Raw genomic sequence first — 17,479 nt, 5'->3', positions numbered from 1 at the left:
CGGCCCCATCCGCTCTCCTCCGCACATCCCTCCCCCCACCTCTTCCCGGCACCGCCGCTTCGGGCGGAACCGCTTAAAAACACTTTTCTTTTGTTTTTTCTCCTCTTGGCTCTCTTTTTATTAATTAAGCCCGGGGCACTGCGTTGAGGGGAATGGGGAGGCTATGCTGTGGGATAGGGGGCGCGGAGGGGAGCGGCCGCGCACACTTGCGCGCGTTAGTCAGCGCACCCTGCCCCGCCGCACGCCATTGGGCAGAAAAGTTTGTCGCCGGCAGCGGATTGGCTGAGGGCGGCTCGGGGCCGCCGCAGCCGCCAATGAAAGGCGGCGGTCGGGCAGCACGCCCAAGGCGAGCGGCGGATGCGGCGCGGGATGGAGCTGAGCCCCGCAGTGCAGAAGGTGGGTCCGCGCTGGTGGGCGATCAGACCCATAGACAGATCGGGGCGACTCGAGGGGTGCTCCTTCCCCTTCCTCCTCTTCGTTGGGGCGCGGTGCCGGGGGGCGGCTGCGTGCTCGGGTAAGGCGCGGCAGGGCTGTCCGGTTTCACCTGCTCCGCTTCTCCCCTTATCCCCCGTCTCCAGTCATCTCCTGTGCGGTACCAGCGGCGGCGATGGGCGAGGAGGAGCGGGCAAAGCACGCCCGGGGTGAGGAGTGGATAAAACCCATCTCTGGGTCTGTCCAGCCACCCTGCGTCTGGGTTTGTTTCTCTTGCTATAGCAGAAATCAACTTCAACAAAGCTCTTGCTGGGAAAGCAACTGTTTGTTATCTAAACTAACTTGTATGAGGCTCTGACCACTGGTCTTCTGAGCCTGTGTCCTTGGAGGGACTTGCTGGTCTCCCTTTAGATCCTTTGGAAAGCCTTTGGTCCTTATGCTCTGGCTGGCAGAGGCTTGCTTTCCCTGGGAGATCCTGGGTCTTGGCCACAGTGTCTTTTGATGAGTAAAAGAACCAGAATAACTGAAAGGCCCCCTTGGCATGTCTGAATGGGAGGGATTTTAATTGCTAAATAAAAATCTGTGTGGAATGGGTTGTCAGGGAGCAGCTGCTGCTGTGACCTTACTTGCTGTACCTTTGTCACTGCATAATTAGGAGATGAGTTAAACACCTAATGTCAGCACTTCTTGGTTTCAACATTGTTGTAATCCCATCTGTGATGCCAGATGGCCCTGACCCGGTAGTGCCATGTACCGTGCTCTGGGACTGGCCTCTGTGGCTCTGCTGGGACCTTCCTGGTGCTGGATGGCATTATGTGCTGGGAACTTATTGAGACGTTTCTTGCCAATGCTGTCTTGGGAGTTCCCTCGCTGACTGTCACGATGGGAAGCTCAGCCTATCTGCTGTTGAGGTGTAGCTCCCTCTATCCTCTAAGGTTTGAGCTGTGCCAGTGCTGGATCCAAAGAAAAACTACTTGTGGAGTTTCGTGGAAAACTGGATGCTCCTTGTAGGCTGTCCTGGGCAAATGTTGGTGTCTGGCAGCAGGGCTTGTTGGTACTGCAATCTGGGTGGCTGGGGCTATGCAATGCCTCTACGCTGTCATGCTCCTGCTCTCCATGTGTCCTGCCTGAAATACCTGGTCCTGTGATGTGGGATTGAGGAGGTCCTTCTTCCTTCCTTCCCTCCCTCCCTCCTTCCTGTGCCCAGCTCTGTCCATCTCCCCTGTCCCTGCTTGGTGAGGACCAGCTGGGGAGATCTCATCTGGTGTGCCATCCCTAGAGACTGAGCAATGTGTCCTCTGCCAGCGGGTCCCTGTGGCTGGCAACCCTTGGGCATGTCCATAGGGTGCTGTTTGCTGCAGCTTCTATGGGGAGGGCATCTTCGGATGCCCCTTGGAGGCTCTCACGAGGCTCTGGGTGGAGATCGATCCTGCAAGAGTGAAAACTGATCCTTTCTCATGGGCAACTGCCACTGTGTGCTGGTCAGTCTAGTTTTGTCAGACAGCAGCCCAGTTCCTGCCTTGCCCAGAGTGCTGCTTATGGGGTTTAGGGGGTTGCAGTAGGGTAAAGCCCTGCCAGCAGCCCCAGGGTGGGGGTACCTTGTGAGAGAGCAGGGCTAGACATGGGTAGCAAGGAGGGCTGAGCAAATCTGTGCTGTGGAGCTTAACTATACCCCAGCAAAGCTGCCACTGCACTGGACCTGTCTGCCAGGAGCTTCTTGAGCATCACCTGCAGGGGATGGAGCAGTGAAGCTGCACAGCGGTGCATCAGGCGCTTACAGCACACCCTGAGAGACTTGTGAATGCAGAAACCACTGGAGCCTTTGTGAAACATGCAGTAGGATACTTAGGTCCCCTTGGTGGAAGGGCAAAGGACAAGGATGTCACCTTTAATTTCACTTAAATCTGTGCAGCACAGATGCTCTGCAGGAGAAGGGTGTAGTTCTGTTGTGAGATCTGCCCATGGGCTAGCAGTGTGGGGCGAGGGAGCGCGATGCCCTCTATCCACATAATCCTTCTGTTGAGCTGCCTGTCTCCTGTCACCTGAGCTGGAACTGAGCATGGTAGTGTAAAAAAGGAAAAGTCCCAGCTAGATTGTCCTTCGAAAGGGATATGAATGATATAATAAAAAAGAAAAAATAGAGGCCCTGGATCATTGTCTGAATAATGCATGTCCAAAGACAAATGGGTGTCTTTGCAGTAGATGGCTGTTTAATTTCCTGAATCATGAGAAGGGCACTTTTTCTGGGCATGGGGTGGAATGCTGTCAGATTTTAATTTGGCTTGGCAGTGCCGTGCAACCAGTTTGAGCAAGTTGGGGAAGGCAAGTCTGGAACTCATTAGGGCTTGTTGCAAGGCCCTGAAAATTTGATTTTCAATCACTGTTGGGTTTAATTATTGTTGATGTCTTGCCTAGCGTATTATGGGATTCTTTCTGAGGAAATTAAAACAGCATGAGCAGGCCAGCATTCTGTTTGGCAAATGGGTTGTTTAGATTAAATTCTAAATGGAGAGTTAAAACGCGAAACAAAGATAAAGCGTGATGGCTGGCATTTCGTGTGTTACTGGAGCTGGTTCAGCTGGACCGTGCAGGCAGTGGGATTTGTGTACTGTTCTCACTAAATTCAGTCCATTTTTGTCAGGAGAGGAAAATAACCCACTAAGCTAAAAACACTGCTCAAAGCCAAGATAAAGTTTACTCAGTTAATACAAATTTTGGTTCTTTAACTTTTTCTTTCTGCGGTTCTTTAGCAATGGGTTTTTGCAGATATCTGAAGCAGACTGTAGGACAGGAAAAAGGCATTGCTGCTGGTGTGATAAATTGGTCCCAGTGCATGCAGGAGTCTGGGTGATGTGGGGGGAGGCAGAAGCCTCCCTTCTCCATCAGCAAAGTATCTGGGCACTTGAAGACTCCTCTGCATGTATCTGCAGATGTGAATGGGAACACTATTAAAATCAGGAACTTACCCTTTCTAGAATCCAAAAATTTAGAGCTTTTTTAAAAAACTTGAGCAATACATTGGAGACTCAGCTTCTTCACTCATTTCTTCTCAGAAACTGTGTCCTTGATCAAGGTGTACAGGGTGTTTGGCCTGAATCCCTACCTGTGACTTCCCCTCGGCATGGTGAGACCTCGGGCAGATGGCTGGCTTCATGGGGAAAGGTAGCCCCAAATAATGGGGGCTATGCCCTTCTGCAGGACACATTTGTGAGCGGTCCAAAACCACTTCTAAGCCATGCAGGCACACAGTGATAAGGATAGCAAGCGCTGTTAACTACAGCGAGTGCCTGCAAAGCCATTTTGTTATTTGTTTAGATGTGCTAGTGCTTGTTTGTATAAATGCTGTCAGTAACACTACAAGCAGTTTCACCTCTGCTGTTGAAAGTTGGACCTCATAATTAGTGGTTAGACCACTGAATGTTGTTTATCCCTTGTAGACTTCTTTCATGTTCATGATTTCTGGTTATAGTCTCCACTAGCAGAAGCCCAGGGGTTCATTATGAAAAGGTGGTGCCTTCCCTGCAAATCCTCATCTTGATGGACAAAGGGTTTGGTCCCTGTACTGGGTTTTACCTGGCTGATGGCTGTATCACCCGGTGTGCCCTCTGGGAGCTGGTCTGTGCTGTGGGACTGAAACCCTGCCCAAGAACAATGCCCTTGTGTTGGAGCCCAAGGGAGGAAGTGCTGCTGCAGCTGTCGTGGGGAAACAGATGTTTATCTTAATGAAGAAACCTGCTTAGCACTGAACAAGTATTTATAGATATGAAATCATAAAGCAGCACATAGGTTAAAGAGCTTATTTTGGGACTTGGACTCAGAGCTAAGTTCAGCCCCATAAAATACAATTTACAAGTTACAAAATCCCTCTTGTCCTGCAGGGGAGCACTGTCTGGAGTACTTGTTTAGGTTGAGAACTTTTTATTATTTTCAAAGGAAATATTGTATTTCAGGCGTTCAGGAAAAGAGGTATTAAGATGTCCTAGCTTGATGCCCCATATAAAGATGGGGCTCAGAGAAAGGGAAAGATTTCAGGGCAGCTATTTGCAGTTTTTAGCAGAAGAAGTTTCCTGATGCTGGTTACCAGCCTGATTCCTCATACTTTTAACATCTCACCTACGCTGAACCTTTTGACTCCTATCACTTCAGTTACTGAAAGCCTCTGAGCTGCTCCAGAGCTGTTACTTCCCTCTGCAGTGGGGACGCATTCTCCTTTCTGGGTGTGTTGGCTTTGGACTCCCCTGCAGGCTGGTGTCCCTGCTCCTGAGTTAATGCAAAGTGCATTAAAAGCAGTTGATACAACTGAAACAAATAGTAGGTTTCACTTAATTGCTGGCAGATAAGGCATTGTAAATTGTTAATGTTTAGCTCACCAGATGCAGTATCTCAAACCTGTTCAGGAACGGCTCTTCTGATGGCTCTTTAGAATTGATCAGAGGGGCAAGGGGAAGGAAAGCTGTCTCTTCCTCATCCCAAGGGGCTGGGTGATCCCAGTGAATTAAAACAGGCTCGTAGTGGACAGGAGTGTGCGCTGGCTGGCTTGCTTGATAGTCAAATGGTGCAAATAAAAACACTTGGTAAACGGAAGGGATGGTTGAGTAGTACAAAATAAGGAAGATGGAAGATGTTTTTCTGTTAGTACTTAATTGTGGATGCTGTTAGCTGTAGCTTTCAGACAAGCAACAATACATGCTTCTAGGAAAGTAGCTTCTGCTTGTGCCTGCAATGTTAAAGCTGCATTTAAGAGAAACACTGAAGCATTAAAGCAGCTGGGTGACTGTTTTAAACAACCTGCTGTGCAAATATCATTATTAATTTCTCGCACAGTTGTGTATATCTGTTGGAAGCTTTAAGTGTTGGAGGTTTATTGCCTTACCTACTAAGAAAACAGGATAAATTCTGTTATTTTACATAATCCTTGAAAATTATTCCAGATAGTGTTTCAATGGGAAGGGACCTGTCATAGGATGAAAAATCTGTTTTATCAGAGGAACATAGGGAAGCAAATTTGCCCAGAAGTGTTATGGCTGGTTGCCTATCCCCTAGCAGTATTTAAGGTGGCATAGCCCTTCAGCGTTTGCACTAGGGTTCAGGGCATCAGCAGCCATAAAATTAACTTCATTTGATTTTTCTGAAGACCTGGAAATGTGTCACTCAGAACCACCTCACTTTATTCCCTCTCTATAAGAAGGCAACTTCTGTCAAAATTACAAAGCTTTAGGGGGGGAAGAAAGTATCCCCTGTGTTCCCATCACATGTGCTGCCAAGTCTGTTTGGACTACTAAAGAGCATCTGCAAGTGCCAGCTACAGCAGGGAGTCTGCAGAAGGGCAGCTAGCTGGCTCCTGTCAGTCATGTGTCTTAATCCAGAGCATCAGGATATAGTAACTGATCAGTATTTCTCCTAGCTTTTAAAGTACCTGTCCTGGATCTGGACATTTAGAGTGGAAACACAGACTTACGGCCCCAGAGGCTGGTGTGAACTTCTCAGTAGCTGTCAGAGCTGGTAATTTACTATACCTTCCCTATTAAGTGCTTCATGCTCAAGCCATTTTTTTTTGTCATTCTTGTATAGCTGGGTGGGCCTTTTGATATTTTGGAATGGTTTATGATAGTGACCAGACCCTATAGAAACCCTGAAGCTGATACAGTGAGGCTGCAGTGCAGGAAGGATGGGGTGGAGGAGAGAGATGGGTGGTCCAAGCATGCTTCTGCCCTTTGCTCTGCTGTGAAATGCCTTTGTGCCCTTGGCATGTCTTCAGCTCTCTTGTGTCTTGATCTCAGCTGTGAAATGTGAATAGTAGAGCTGAGAAGGTATGTAGGAGAACTAAATCAGTCATGTCATACAGAAACTTCACAGAAGCAGGTTCTGAAGTGCAACATGTGAGCGTACTGACAGACCCCCATTCCTGGTGGAAGTTCAGCATCTTCTCCTAGTGCTGGGGGTGGGAAGGACAAAGTGAAGGTAATTGGGGATTACAATGAGACACTTACCAGAGCACTCTGGAACTCAGCGCAACTACTGTTTAATTAAATTTGGGTGGGTTCTTCCCATTCCATACACCTACTCACAGCTTGGCTTGGTTTTATAATTAAGACCAAGTGTCTGAAACACTGTTTTGCTTGTGGGAGAATCTATTCATCTTATTTTTCAGTTTGCCCTTCTCTTATCATTAATTCACACATTGTTAGTGGAGAAAGGAATGCTGCCAACTATGCGCTCTTGGAAGAGTGAGTTATTTGCAGAGGCTCTGGTTCTGTTGTATCTCTGTCATCCTGTAGGTTGAGATCTGGCAGCTCCATTGAAATAGTTTTCTCAGAAACTGGTGCCTTTTCCTCGTCTTTATGTTGCTAAAAAGGCAACAAACTTCTCACTCTGCAAAGTTTAATATCAGTAAGTGCTTCCAGTATTCTGGATGATACCAACTCAGTCACTGGTGACTTACATCCTATGGGGAGAATTTGAGATGAAAGACAGTCTTTTGTAAGTGATTTTTTTTTTTTTTCTGTGAGTGTTGTAGTTTGGATAATGGCTTGCTCAGAATCTGGCATGGAAATGAATTTCTTTCAGGTCATGATTACAATAGATGTTTTCTGTCTATGAAAATGAGAAGAAAAAACAATCCTTCACTGTTCTCAGTCAAAATTATAGTAGCAAGCATGTGTATTAAGAGTAGTTGTTTGCCCTTGCACAAAACTATTCCACTTGCAGATGCTGTCAAGGAGCCCCTTCTAAAATCCAGTAAAGTTTGTCTAGCACAGCTCGGAGTCTCCCCCTCGAGGTAAGCCCTCCTGCCTGCCCTTCTGCTGGTCCAAGGTATGTTTTGGACAGTGTTCTTCTGTGCTAGTACTGGGAGTTGGCTCCTGAGCACACCTGAACCTCACTGGGCATCAAGTATTGTCAAAGAGGATATTTGGTCATCAGCAGAAGTGGAAAACTAGTGTAATACCCAATATGTAAAACTGTTGAACAAGGTCAGTGTGTTCTAGGAGCAGCAGTTCTGCTGCTGTGGCTCTTCTGCTCTCTTGTATCAGTGTCCTTAGTGCTGACACTGACAAAGTGGAAAGAAAAATCCACTTCCCCAGGAGCACCTCCAGAGCTGATGATTTTGCACATTAGTTTGTCCAATTTTGGACCATTGTTTAGGTTACACCTGAATGAGGTTTGACTCTTGACATGTTCTTCATTTGTACCTTGTGAATGCAGAGCTCAGCCTTCATCACTGCAGGTCAGTGATTCATAGATACCCTAAGGAGTGCTAGCGATAACTGCCCTTGCACCTAAATGTATATACAAATGCTAGCCAAATGATTGGAATTAAAGGGCCTCATTTAACCAAGCACCTGTGAGTTCAGATTTGTTGGACTGACGTAAACCTTTTGCCAGCATAGGAACCACTGAAAGGAAAACAGTCTTGGTAACTTGGCCAGATAACTGAGAAGCTTAATTGTAGTGCATCTGGTTTTCTGCTTGAATTAGGAAATTAAAATAGGACTGACGCTATTTGAGATGGGTTTCTTGTTAATTCAGAGTGAATATTACTTAGATGCTCCTTTACTTTATATAGGTATTTGAAACATCTATACCTTATTTAAGATTCCCAGTATACCCAATTAAGATTCCCATACTGTAAGAACAGGATGGGCTCAAAACTATAGTAGTTCTAGTTAATAGAAGATTTGTGGGGAGCAGCAGAAGACTTCTTCATTGCTAGCACAAGTGTCCTGCTGTGCCTTAAATTTAGGGCAACCTCATAATGGGCATGCCCCAGGCTTGGTCTTGGTGATGGCTCTGTCCGTGCTGCTGATGCCCTGTGGATTTGCAGAGACAAGTCTTTCAAATGAAGTACTCTAAAGGAAGCTTTGGTCACAGCCAGGGCAGTGCCCCAGGTCTCTGGGGGGCTCCATGGGATGACCAGCCCCAGGTTGTCTGGCAGCAGATGGGCTTGTCAGCTCTCTGTGCTGGGGACGCTCATGCCACCGCGTCCATGGCCATGCCATAGAAGCTTTTTCTGGCCAGTAGCTGGTGTTACACGTGAGGAGAGTGTTGAAAGTCCCTTGCTTTGGTCAAACACACTGCGAAGTAGCTCACCCTTCCTAGAGGAGAGGCAATTGCATGTATGCCCAGAAGGGGCAGTTGGGTGCAACACATGGTTGTGTATTATAACACAATTACAGCAAATTTGCCCTGCTGGACCCACAACAGGAAGGCAAGTGCAACCAAAGAGGCTTTTTGTATGCACAGAGCCTGGTTTTATTCCTGCTTTTAACTGAAACACAGCCCCTTAGATGTGTTAAATGAGCTAAGCCCAATAGCAAAATATTTTCTCCTGCAGCCCAGGTAAATACTGCTTAGCTTTAACTGATAGTGGTGTACTTTTCCAGAGCTTGAAGTGTTCCTCTTACACCCTCCAGTTACTGAAAATCCTTAAGGAAGTTCAAGATAGTTCCCTATTATTGTGCAAGCTTAGCTCTATTATAGTCAAATAATGATGACAAATTAATTGCTATCTATCCGTATCCCTAAACTCCCCAACAATTGTGCTGAGCAAACTGGTCCCACCCATGTGAATCTTGTATGACTTTTCCCTTTTTCTTTGTTCAAGGGACTTTCTCAGAGTTAGAGTTGTTAATCTCCAAAATGTGTTGCAACTGGAGGAACCCCACCCAAAGTGTTCATGTGGTCCCTTTGCTTCACTTAAGCTCTCTTCTGTCCTGGCTGTGATTTATTGAGGTAGGTTATCCAACACCGAGACTGCATGATGGTCTTCCAGAGGCTGCACAGAAAGGCTTATATAGAGCTTGCCATGGGTGCTGGGGAGCACTCAGGAGAGGTGAAATGAGGACGTCTGCTCTAAAGGGCTGTTGTGAAGTTGTAGTGACTTTTTGGAAACCAGCTTTTCCTCTCTCCTCCCTAAAAAGGAGGAGAAAACATACTTAAGGTAGTTACGTGACTCCATTGCCGTTTCTGGTCTCCAAATAAGGTGCTGTGCAATAAGTGCGTTTGGGATCCAGAAACCTCCACAGAGGCAGGAGAGCCCTGTTCCACCAACCCCTTCTGGAGTGGTGGCTGCAGCAGCTGGTCCCAAAAGCCCTTTCAGAGGCTGGAGAGCAGCGGGTGACACACTGCAGTGCCAGGGAAGAATAAGGCTCTTGTAGGGTTACCCTTCATCCCACTCATGGATCTGCTCCAATGGTACTTGTCCTCTCTGCTGGCACGGAGCACGGTGAGCCGGAGCAAGCAGAGTCCTGCCTCATGTCCCATCACCGTGTGTGAAATGAACTCTTGCATGAGAGTGTATGTTCTTTGAGTCTTTGGCAGCCCGTGGTTAATAACCACATTGATCAAACTTGCCGCAACTCTGAAACCTATTTCAGGCTTGTTCTGAGGATGCAACTCCAAATTAAACTGCCAGCTGGGCTTGTGACCCTTGTGACAGGTCCACACCTCCACCCACAGCAGCATGGTGGGCAGTGTTGCTGCTGGCCAAATGGCTGTCCTCTTCTGGCTGAAGCTGCCCTGCACTTTTTTGTGGTATGTGGTGTATGTGCTGCTAATGGCAAAACCGTCCTGTGAGGAGATACCTTGGTGTTTATGGGTGTTTGTGTTCCTAGGGAGTATGGTCCAAGCATCCCTGATCTGATAAGGATCTCCTACTTCAGTTATCCTTTTGTTACAGTGACTGATTTAGCTGGAGCTGGATCCACTTTCCTGTTTCCACCTTGTTTGTCACTTAACCAAGTCTCTGGTTTGTTCCGTATTCTCATGACATTGCAACATGCTTCTGCTGGAGATCAAAACTAACTTATCAAGTTATTTGTGGCCTAGAAGCTTGACCTTCTTGTCTGTAGCGTTAACCTGGTTGTTTCTAGAGGAGCCTTTGTTGGGAAACACCTAAGCTTAATCTGAAGTCTCCTCTTGGATGTATTAAATCTCTGGCACTGAACTGGCTGTGAGTGTGAGAAGCTTCCACTTGTTGGAAGGATTTTCAAGTCATGTGGATGTAAACCCCAGCATTTTCTCCATGTGCCATTGAGGACAGTCCTCTCATACCAAACTCTATTGTCAAATTAGCTTCAGTACACCCTCTGGCCAGGGGTCATTAGCCAAGGTGTGCTGGGCTGGTCAGGGTGTGATGATACACAGAAAGAACCTTCTGGAGTCTCAGCTGAGCTGCAAATGGAACAGGCTGGTGGAATGGGACTCCGACTTGCTTATAACTTCTAACCAGGGGTCCATCCTGCTAGACCTGCCTTGAAAGCTCAGTGCTCCTTTCCAAAGGAGTCTTCAAACTGCAAACCAAGGTGGCCCCATGCTTTTCCTTGTCACTTGTCATATTAGACTCTGTTTAATAACAACTGAGTGACCTTACCAGTGTCTAGGATGGCCCTGTCTTTGGCCAGTGTAATAGTGAACCATGGTATTACTGGCATATTCCTGAGATTGTTCAGAGATGTTTTTGTGGGTAGAATGGCCTCAATTTCCTATCATTTCACTACCGAAGAATTTCCTCTGCACTGGTTTGCTTTCTCGCTTTTAACAGCAAGAATGCTATAAGACACAAAGCCAAATCAGAAATCTCAAAATGCATTGTATATCTAGTCATGGTGAGCAGAATTTGCTTTTCTTCCAAGTGGTTTGTTGACATAGGCCTTTTTTTAAAGGCATTACAAATGTCTTCAAATTCTTAAACTTCAGTATTGCCTTGTTTAACACTGCTGTTCCCAAATGGGTTTGGGCATAGGTGGAGTCTGAGATAGTCAAGGGAGCATTTGTTTCACATTATCTTACTGGATTTGGGTTTTTTTGCAGTGTCTTGTGTCTGTTTTTTTAAAGAAATCTCCTTTTATGCATATTTGAGGAGCCGGAGCAGAGCTGTGAGGAGAAGCTCCATATCTGGGCAGGAAGTCCTGCTGACCAGGCAGCCCAAAAAACAGGCAGCGGCGCCTGTTGTGTTTGGCCCCTGCACAGAGATGGAAATGAGTGGCTCAAACCTCCCTCCGCTTCTGAGGGAGCAAAGGATAATGCTGTCCTCCAAATAGAGACGTGGCTGTGCTTTGGGCTGTCATGAGGAGATGCTGCCCACAGGACCCTGAGCTTGTGGGGCAAGGCAGAGCAGCAGCCGGTGGTTGTGTGCCCTGTCCCCATGTGGAGGGGCTGTGCCACCCTTTGGCTTGGAACCACTTGTTGGACTTGTCCATTGGTCTGTGAGCTGGCTGTTCAGCCCACAGTGGCATAGGGCACCACCCGTCTGATTCCAGCTCTGCCAGCTGGCTGGCTTTGGGATGCTCACCCTGTTCTTGGCAATGGACAGTCATCACCAAGCCATTGCATGGCGGTGTTTGGAGTTGGGTAGATGTCTAAAACAGATCCAACAGCTTGAAGGCAGCGATCCTCCAGCTAACTGAGGTGATGGGTAGTGCCAGCCTGCTCTGGAGAGCTGGCACTAGGGTGTTCTGGGAGCACTGATTCAGTAGATAGTTCCATGGGTTAGACTGAGTAAACATCAGTTACCCTCAATTACGCTTGGACCTAGGACATGAACCAGAAGTCATGGTTGGACAAGTAGAATGAATTACCAAGACAGGAGCTTGGTAATTTGCGCAGAATTGAAGGAAGAGAGTGAAACACTGGGTATACATATCAATGTGGAGGTCACAGGCTTGTAGTCACCCCAAATAGCTGTGAGCTCCTGAACAGGCACTTACTTGGACTGTGAAGTATCAGGCTGATTATGGGGGTTTCATGTGCTGATGCTTGCTACTGATAAGGCTTTTCTCTTTGCTGTTCCTCTTGTGTGTAATGAAGCTTTGCCAAATGAGTTTATTTAATCCAGATGTTTGTATTTTAAATAAAAAAAACATTCACAGTCACTTGCCTACACTCAGCGTCTGCCTCATTAAGATCAGAGTCAGTTAAAAAAACCCATCAGTTAGTGGGCATTGAGCACATGATTCCAGAACTGGCAAGATTGTGTGGTCTGTGGGAATCTTCAACATCTATCCCTTCTGGAGAGCTGGCACACAGCTGGAGAATCAAATGGCCTGTTTTTCTGGATATGAGGAGCAGGGTGGGGAGTGTCTGTGCATGTTAAGGCTGTTTTTAAGATGTGTTTTTATGAATTCCCAGAGTAAGAGGTCTTTTCACTGGCTTCGAAGTATCTAGAAAAACTGCAGATGAAAAGAGGTGATGACTATAGGTGAAAGCAGAGGCACAAATGAAATAACAATCTCCTGAGTGAAGTGAGCTGAAATGGGCCATTTCATACCCTTTGGGCTGTGTTTCTCAAGGATGAGCAGCCTTGTGTGCAGGCTTGATAGTTCTGTGCAAAAACAACCATGTAAAGGCTTGTTGTTTACCTTAAAATTGGCAAACCAGCACCCAGCTCTTTCCAGAACCATCTGTTCATAAAAGCTTTGTCCTTATTAGCAACACTGGGTTTTCCAAGAAAATTAAATGCCTTTCCTAACAGAGTGCCATAAACCAACCTTTTTCTCTTGAAAAGTGGCATATGAGTTTGAATGTTGGAGAAGACCTTCGGGCACTCCACATCCATGTAGGAGCTTTGAAGAGCCCAGGAGCTGGCGCTGGAAGTGGGATGGGTGGATCTGGGTGGGATCAGGAGGAAAGAGCAGCTGCCAATGTCATCACCAGCTTCGCATCCCAGTGGAGCTGTGAAGCCCAGTGCTGCTGGGAAGAGCTTAGGGCTGGTCACCAGCTACACTTCTGCCTGCAGTGCCCAGCTGCCTGTGCAGGATCCCTGCAGAGCCTCCTCAAAGTGGGATTTAACCACCCCCAGCACTGCAGAGTGAAGGAGCAAGCACATTGCCCAGTGCACACTTTAAAAATAACTTCTGTTGTTTTACTGCTATTGATCCCTCCTGTGGAAAATGGTCTTTGGCAAAGACTGCCTCTGCCCATCCCCATGTCAAGCTGTGGAAGCCTCTGCCCTTGCTGGGGAAGGAGGCAGCGTGCATAGACAAGGGCTGTGGGCTGCTGAGTGGGGAGAGGAGCTGGGGCTGGATGAGGAAGATGAGGAGCTGGGGCTGGAGGAGGTTTAAATAGTCTTTCATTACAAGATCATATGCTGTCATAACACAGAAGTGCATATGGACTAGCTTAATACTGCATAGGCAGGCAACAGCCTCTCCAGCATTAGAAACCTCTGCAGCCTTAACTGTTCTTCTGATGGGCCTCTGTAGAAAGACCAAGGAGGTCCAAGCTGCAGTAAAGCAAGTTTAGCATCAGGTTATGGCAGCACACCTCTATGTCCCACTGGATGAGATTTCACTTGCACAGATTCATTAGCAAAATATAAGCTGAATCAAAATGACATTTTAATGAGACCTGGGGCCTCTGTGTGCATGTTCACTGTGTTTGTGTTGTCCCCCCTACACATGCCGTCTTCCCTCGCTTTAAGGTAAAAACCTTCATCCCAAGCATCCTTAAATAAACTTGTAGCAGGTCTGCATGTACAGTGGTCAAATGGCCTTTGGGAGGTTTGAGGTTTCACAGGACAAAAGGCATGGCTGAAGAAATCATTTGAAGGACAAAACACACTATTAGTATGCTAGTCTCAGATAATCTTTGAGGATAAAGCATTTCCAACTCCAGTGTCCTGTTCTTTTCCAGATGTCGGTGAGCCAGCCGCAGTCAGGAAGAGGTGTGCCTTGTTTACGCTGCAGAGGGATGTGCACGGGCTTTGAGCCACATTCTTGGAGGTAATGTCCTGGCCCTGATGGGCCCTGCCCTGACACTGTCCCTTTGGTCCTGTTGATGTTCAGACTCCAGTGACTGCATGCAAAGAACTGCAGAGCACTTGAGGTGTGTTGGGAGGTGCAGAGGACACAGTCTCTGGCTAGGACAGCTGCTCAGTTGGGGAGATGCTCATGCTCCCTGCTCTCCATCCCTCTTCCCTCACTGGTCCTGCTTAAACCAAGCTGGGGCTCTCATGCCTGTGGTTTGGGGTTGTGTTTTCTACTTCTGCTACCATTGCCCGCTCCCTGGGAGTTGACTGTATCTGGTAGGTTGGGCACAGGTCTTGGCAGTGAGCTGTGGCATGGGAACAGGAGAAAGCTGGGCGAGAGATGGCCTAGCTTGCAGAAGGATCTCACCAGACTTGGGACTATCCCTGGCACAGCTCTGCATGGCTGGTGCTGTTCAGTGGGATGTTGGGAAGGGGGTATGGTGCTGAAGCTTCTGCACATAGCTCTGCACAAGCCACTTGATGCCCTGCACAGTGTGTGTTTTGGAGCACGGATTCCCTGTGCACAGAATCTTCCTCATGCCACATGCTGCCTTCCCAGCCTGTAAGATTGCTTGGAAATCAGTTTGTGAAAACAAGTATGTCCATGCTTGTTTTGGAGGCAGGGAAATGCTGACCAAAAGGACAATCCTGTCCTGTTGGCAGGAGTTGTGCCAAGTGCCTGGCTGTCACCACTGCCCATGAGGGCGAGTGTGGGCACAGAGCTGGCACAGTGAAACAAAGCCCTCGGTGGGGGCTCAGTGCTGTGTTCTGCTTGGCAGCACCATGGTGGCTGTTGCTGATGGCCATCCTGAGCATCCAGACGGCTGAAGTGCCAGAAGTATCTTGTTATTTGACACTCTATTTTCTGTTTTTCCACTTAAAAACATTAATTTAAGTAAATAGCCACCAATATCAGTAGCTAGTGGGGCCTGACCATACTGGGTGTTTGGCTCTGGGCAGGGGCAGCAGGCTCCTGCCCTATCTGCTTGCAACCCAAATGGGAGAAACAAAGAGGTCTTTGAAATGGAAAGGAGCTATCCAGATGTCATTAATTAAAAAAGAATGAGTGCCATCTGAGTCTGTCTTGCAAAACACTAGACTCTTCTGTGAGCCTGGAGAGTTCCTGTCTGCTGTGGGCCATGCAACCGGGTCCTGTCACAGCGGTGCTGCTGGCAAGCTTCAGTACGCTCCACCATGGGCACCATGCAGTAGTGTCCTGCAGCCTTCAGTTCCCAAGATCAATGCCTCAGCTGTGTGGAAATCCGAACTTTAAAGAACATTTGGTTGAATCATTACTACTTTTTTAATTAACTTAAAGGCTGGTTTGAATACTGCTTGTTCCAGGATCCTGCTGAAATACTTGCGGTTGTATCAGAGTTACTTTGTCCTTTTTGCTGTTAGTATTTGGTTGAAAAGCTGGCCAGCAGGGAGTGGCCATATAGACTTAGCTATAAATCATAAAGATTCGATAATTTAAATTGTAGACGCTTAAGTATCAGTTCCTTTTAGCAGTCACTTTTTTTAATGGTATGTAAAGCTTTATAAGAGGCAGTGTTAGTGCTTGGCTGTTGGAGATTGGTGAGGGTGGGAGATACAGTGATGCTTGAAGGCGTCTTCAAAGTTCACGGAAAGTGGCAGCTCCCAATGGTGAGTGGGAGGCAGCGTTGCATCAGCACTGCTGCAGCTGCTTTTGCTTGGAGATGGCATTGGTAGCTTAGGGGATTGTAGCTTTCTGCTCCGTGCCACTGCCAGTCCCTCTGGAAGGAAAAGCTGGACATGAGCTGACAACACATACTTGCAGCCCAGAAAGCCAACCATATCTGTGTCCAGCTCTGGGGCCCCCAACACAAGGAGGACATGGACCTGTTGGAGCCCATATGCCACAGGTCTTATGCCATAACCCTGGTCTGTGTTTAACCTTTGGAAGAGGCTGATGGTCTGTGGCTGAGCCATCCCATGATCATGTGCCTCCCAGGGCGCAGCTCTCATCAGAAGTATGATCTTGCTTGTTACCCGCAGGAAGATCTGCAAGTCATGCAAATGCAGCCAGGAGGATCACAGCCTGAGCTCGGATCTGGAGGATGATCGGAAGATTGGGCGCTTGCTGTCAGACTCCAAGTACGCCACACTCACTGCCCGGGTGAAAGGAGGTGACGGCATTCGCATCTACAAAAGGAACCGCATGATCATCACCAACCCGATTGTCTCTCGGAAAGACCCCACCTTTGACACCATCACGTATGAGTGGGCTCCACCAGGGCTTACCCAGAAGCTGGTAAGATAATCCGTGGTGTGTTTGGTGGGTAGTTGTTGTTTAATGGAGATCATAATGCAGCTCTGGACTAAAGTTATCAGGGAAAAATAATACAACATACAACTTGCCTCAGAGCAAAAATGTTCGTAACACTGTATTTTGGAAAACCATGTAAATAACTGGGGTACATAAGAGAGGAGAATGGATTGCCTTTGGGTTTTTATAGCTTTGCTTACATTTCTAGGAGAAGTCTTAATGGGTTTTACAACTAGAATGCTCACTACTTTGATAAAGCTCATGTCCAGTAAAAACATTGCTGAGGAGAGATCCCATCTCTGCTGTCCTGCCAGCTGTACACCACCTGCACAGCCCATGCAGGCGTGTGCCTGCTCCAGAGCCCTGGGCTGGATGTGGGAGCAATTCTTCCAGGCTTTCTTGGGGTGTCAGGGCTGGGGTTTGATCCTCTCCCTAAACACCCCCAGGAGGGCACCAAGGAGGCAGAAAGCTGTGCAGGCGTGGGATGCACGCAAGGACAACAAGTTAATTCCAGAGACCAATCTCCATGCTTCTACACTAATGTGGGTCTGGACTGGGCTTCTGGGAGGAGCAGTGGAGACAAGCTATTCGGGTTGCTTATTGGGCAGAACAGCTTTCCTGGGCTTTGACATCCTTGTTGGAGTGGGAGGTCCTGCCTTCTTTGACTTTAATCTCTTGCAAATCTGGTGTAAGCCTGTCCCAGGACCAGCCAGCACAGGTGGAGGTAGCTGGAACACTTCCACTAACCTGGAGGCCTTTTCAGCAAATGCTTCAGGAAGTGATGCTTCAGTCTGCCTCAAAAGCAAAGAAAATAAATCAATATGAAAAGAAGTAATGCTGCATCTAAATCCAGTGCTGTGTTTGTAAATTATCCTGTTACAGAAATGGGCTTTAATTATAATGGCAAAATAACTGTTGTCTTTAAAATAGAAGATAATTATTGTTTCTTTGCTTGATGAGGTAGTTATTAAAATCTTGGACTTAAAATAGACCTGGCATCTCAAGTTTGTTAA

At 47.4% G+C, this 17,479-nt stretch overlaps 1 protein-coding gene across 2 annotated transcripts in view; it reads left to right on the top strand.

Annotated features, from left to right (window-relative positions):
- The first annotated feature begins 298 nt into the window (after window positions 1-298).
- The window catches only part of LMCD1 (LIM and cysteine rich domains 1), a 29,645-nt gene continuing 12,464 nt past the window's right edge, over window positions 299-17,479 (top strand). The window contains exons 1-3 of one of the 2 annotated variants that reach the window (XM_030501851.1): window positions 299-396; window positions 14,062-14,150; window positions 16,196-16,451. In XM_030501851.1, coding sequence (XP_030357711.1) covers window positions 358-396; window positions 14,062-14,150; window positions 16,196-16,451 — 384 coding nt within the window. In that variant the 5' untranslated portion in view covers window positions 299-357. Of the gene's footprint in view, window positions 397-432; window positions 515-14,061; window positions 14,151-16,195; window positions 16,452-17,479 lie in introns of those variants that run through there. The other variant, XM_030501852.1, reaches the window with a different exon arrangement.

The sequence above is a fragment of the Strigops habroptila genome, chromosome 11 (assembly GCF_004027225.2).
Source record: "Strigops habroptila isolate Jane chromosome 11, bStrHab1.2.pri, whole genome shotgun sequence".
Taxonomy (NCBI): domain Eukaryota; kingdom Metazoa; phylum Chordata; class Aves; order Psittaciformes; family Psittacidae; genus Strigops; species Strigops habroptila.
The sequence above is the reverse complement of the archived record's forward strand: the minus strand, read 5'-3'. Positions and strand labels throughout refer to the sequence as shown.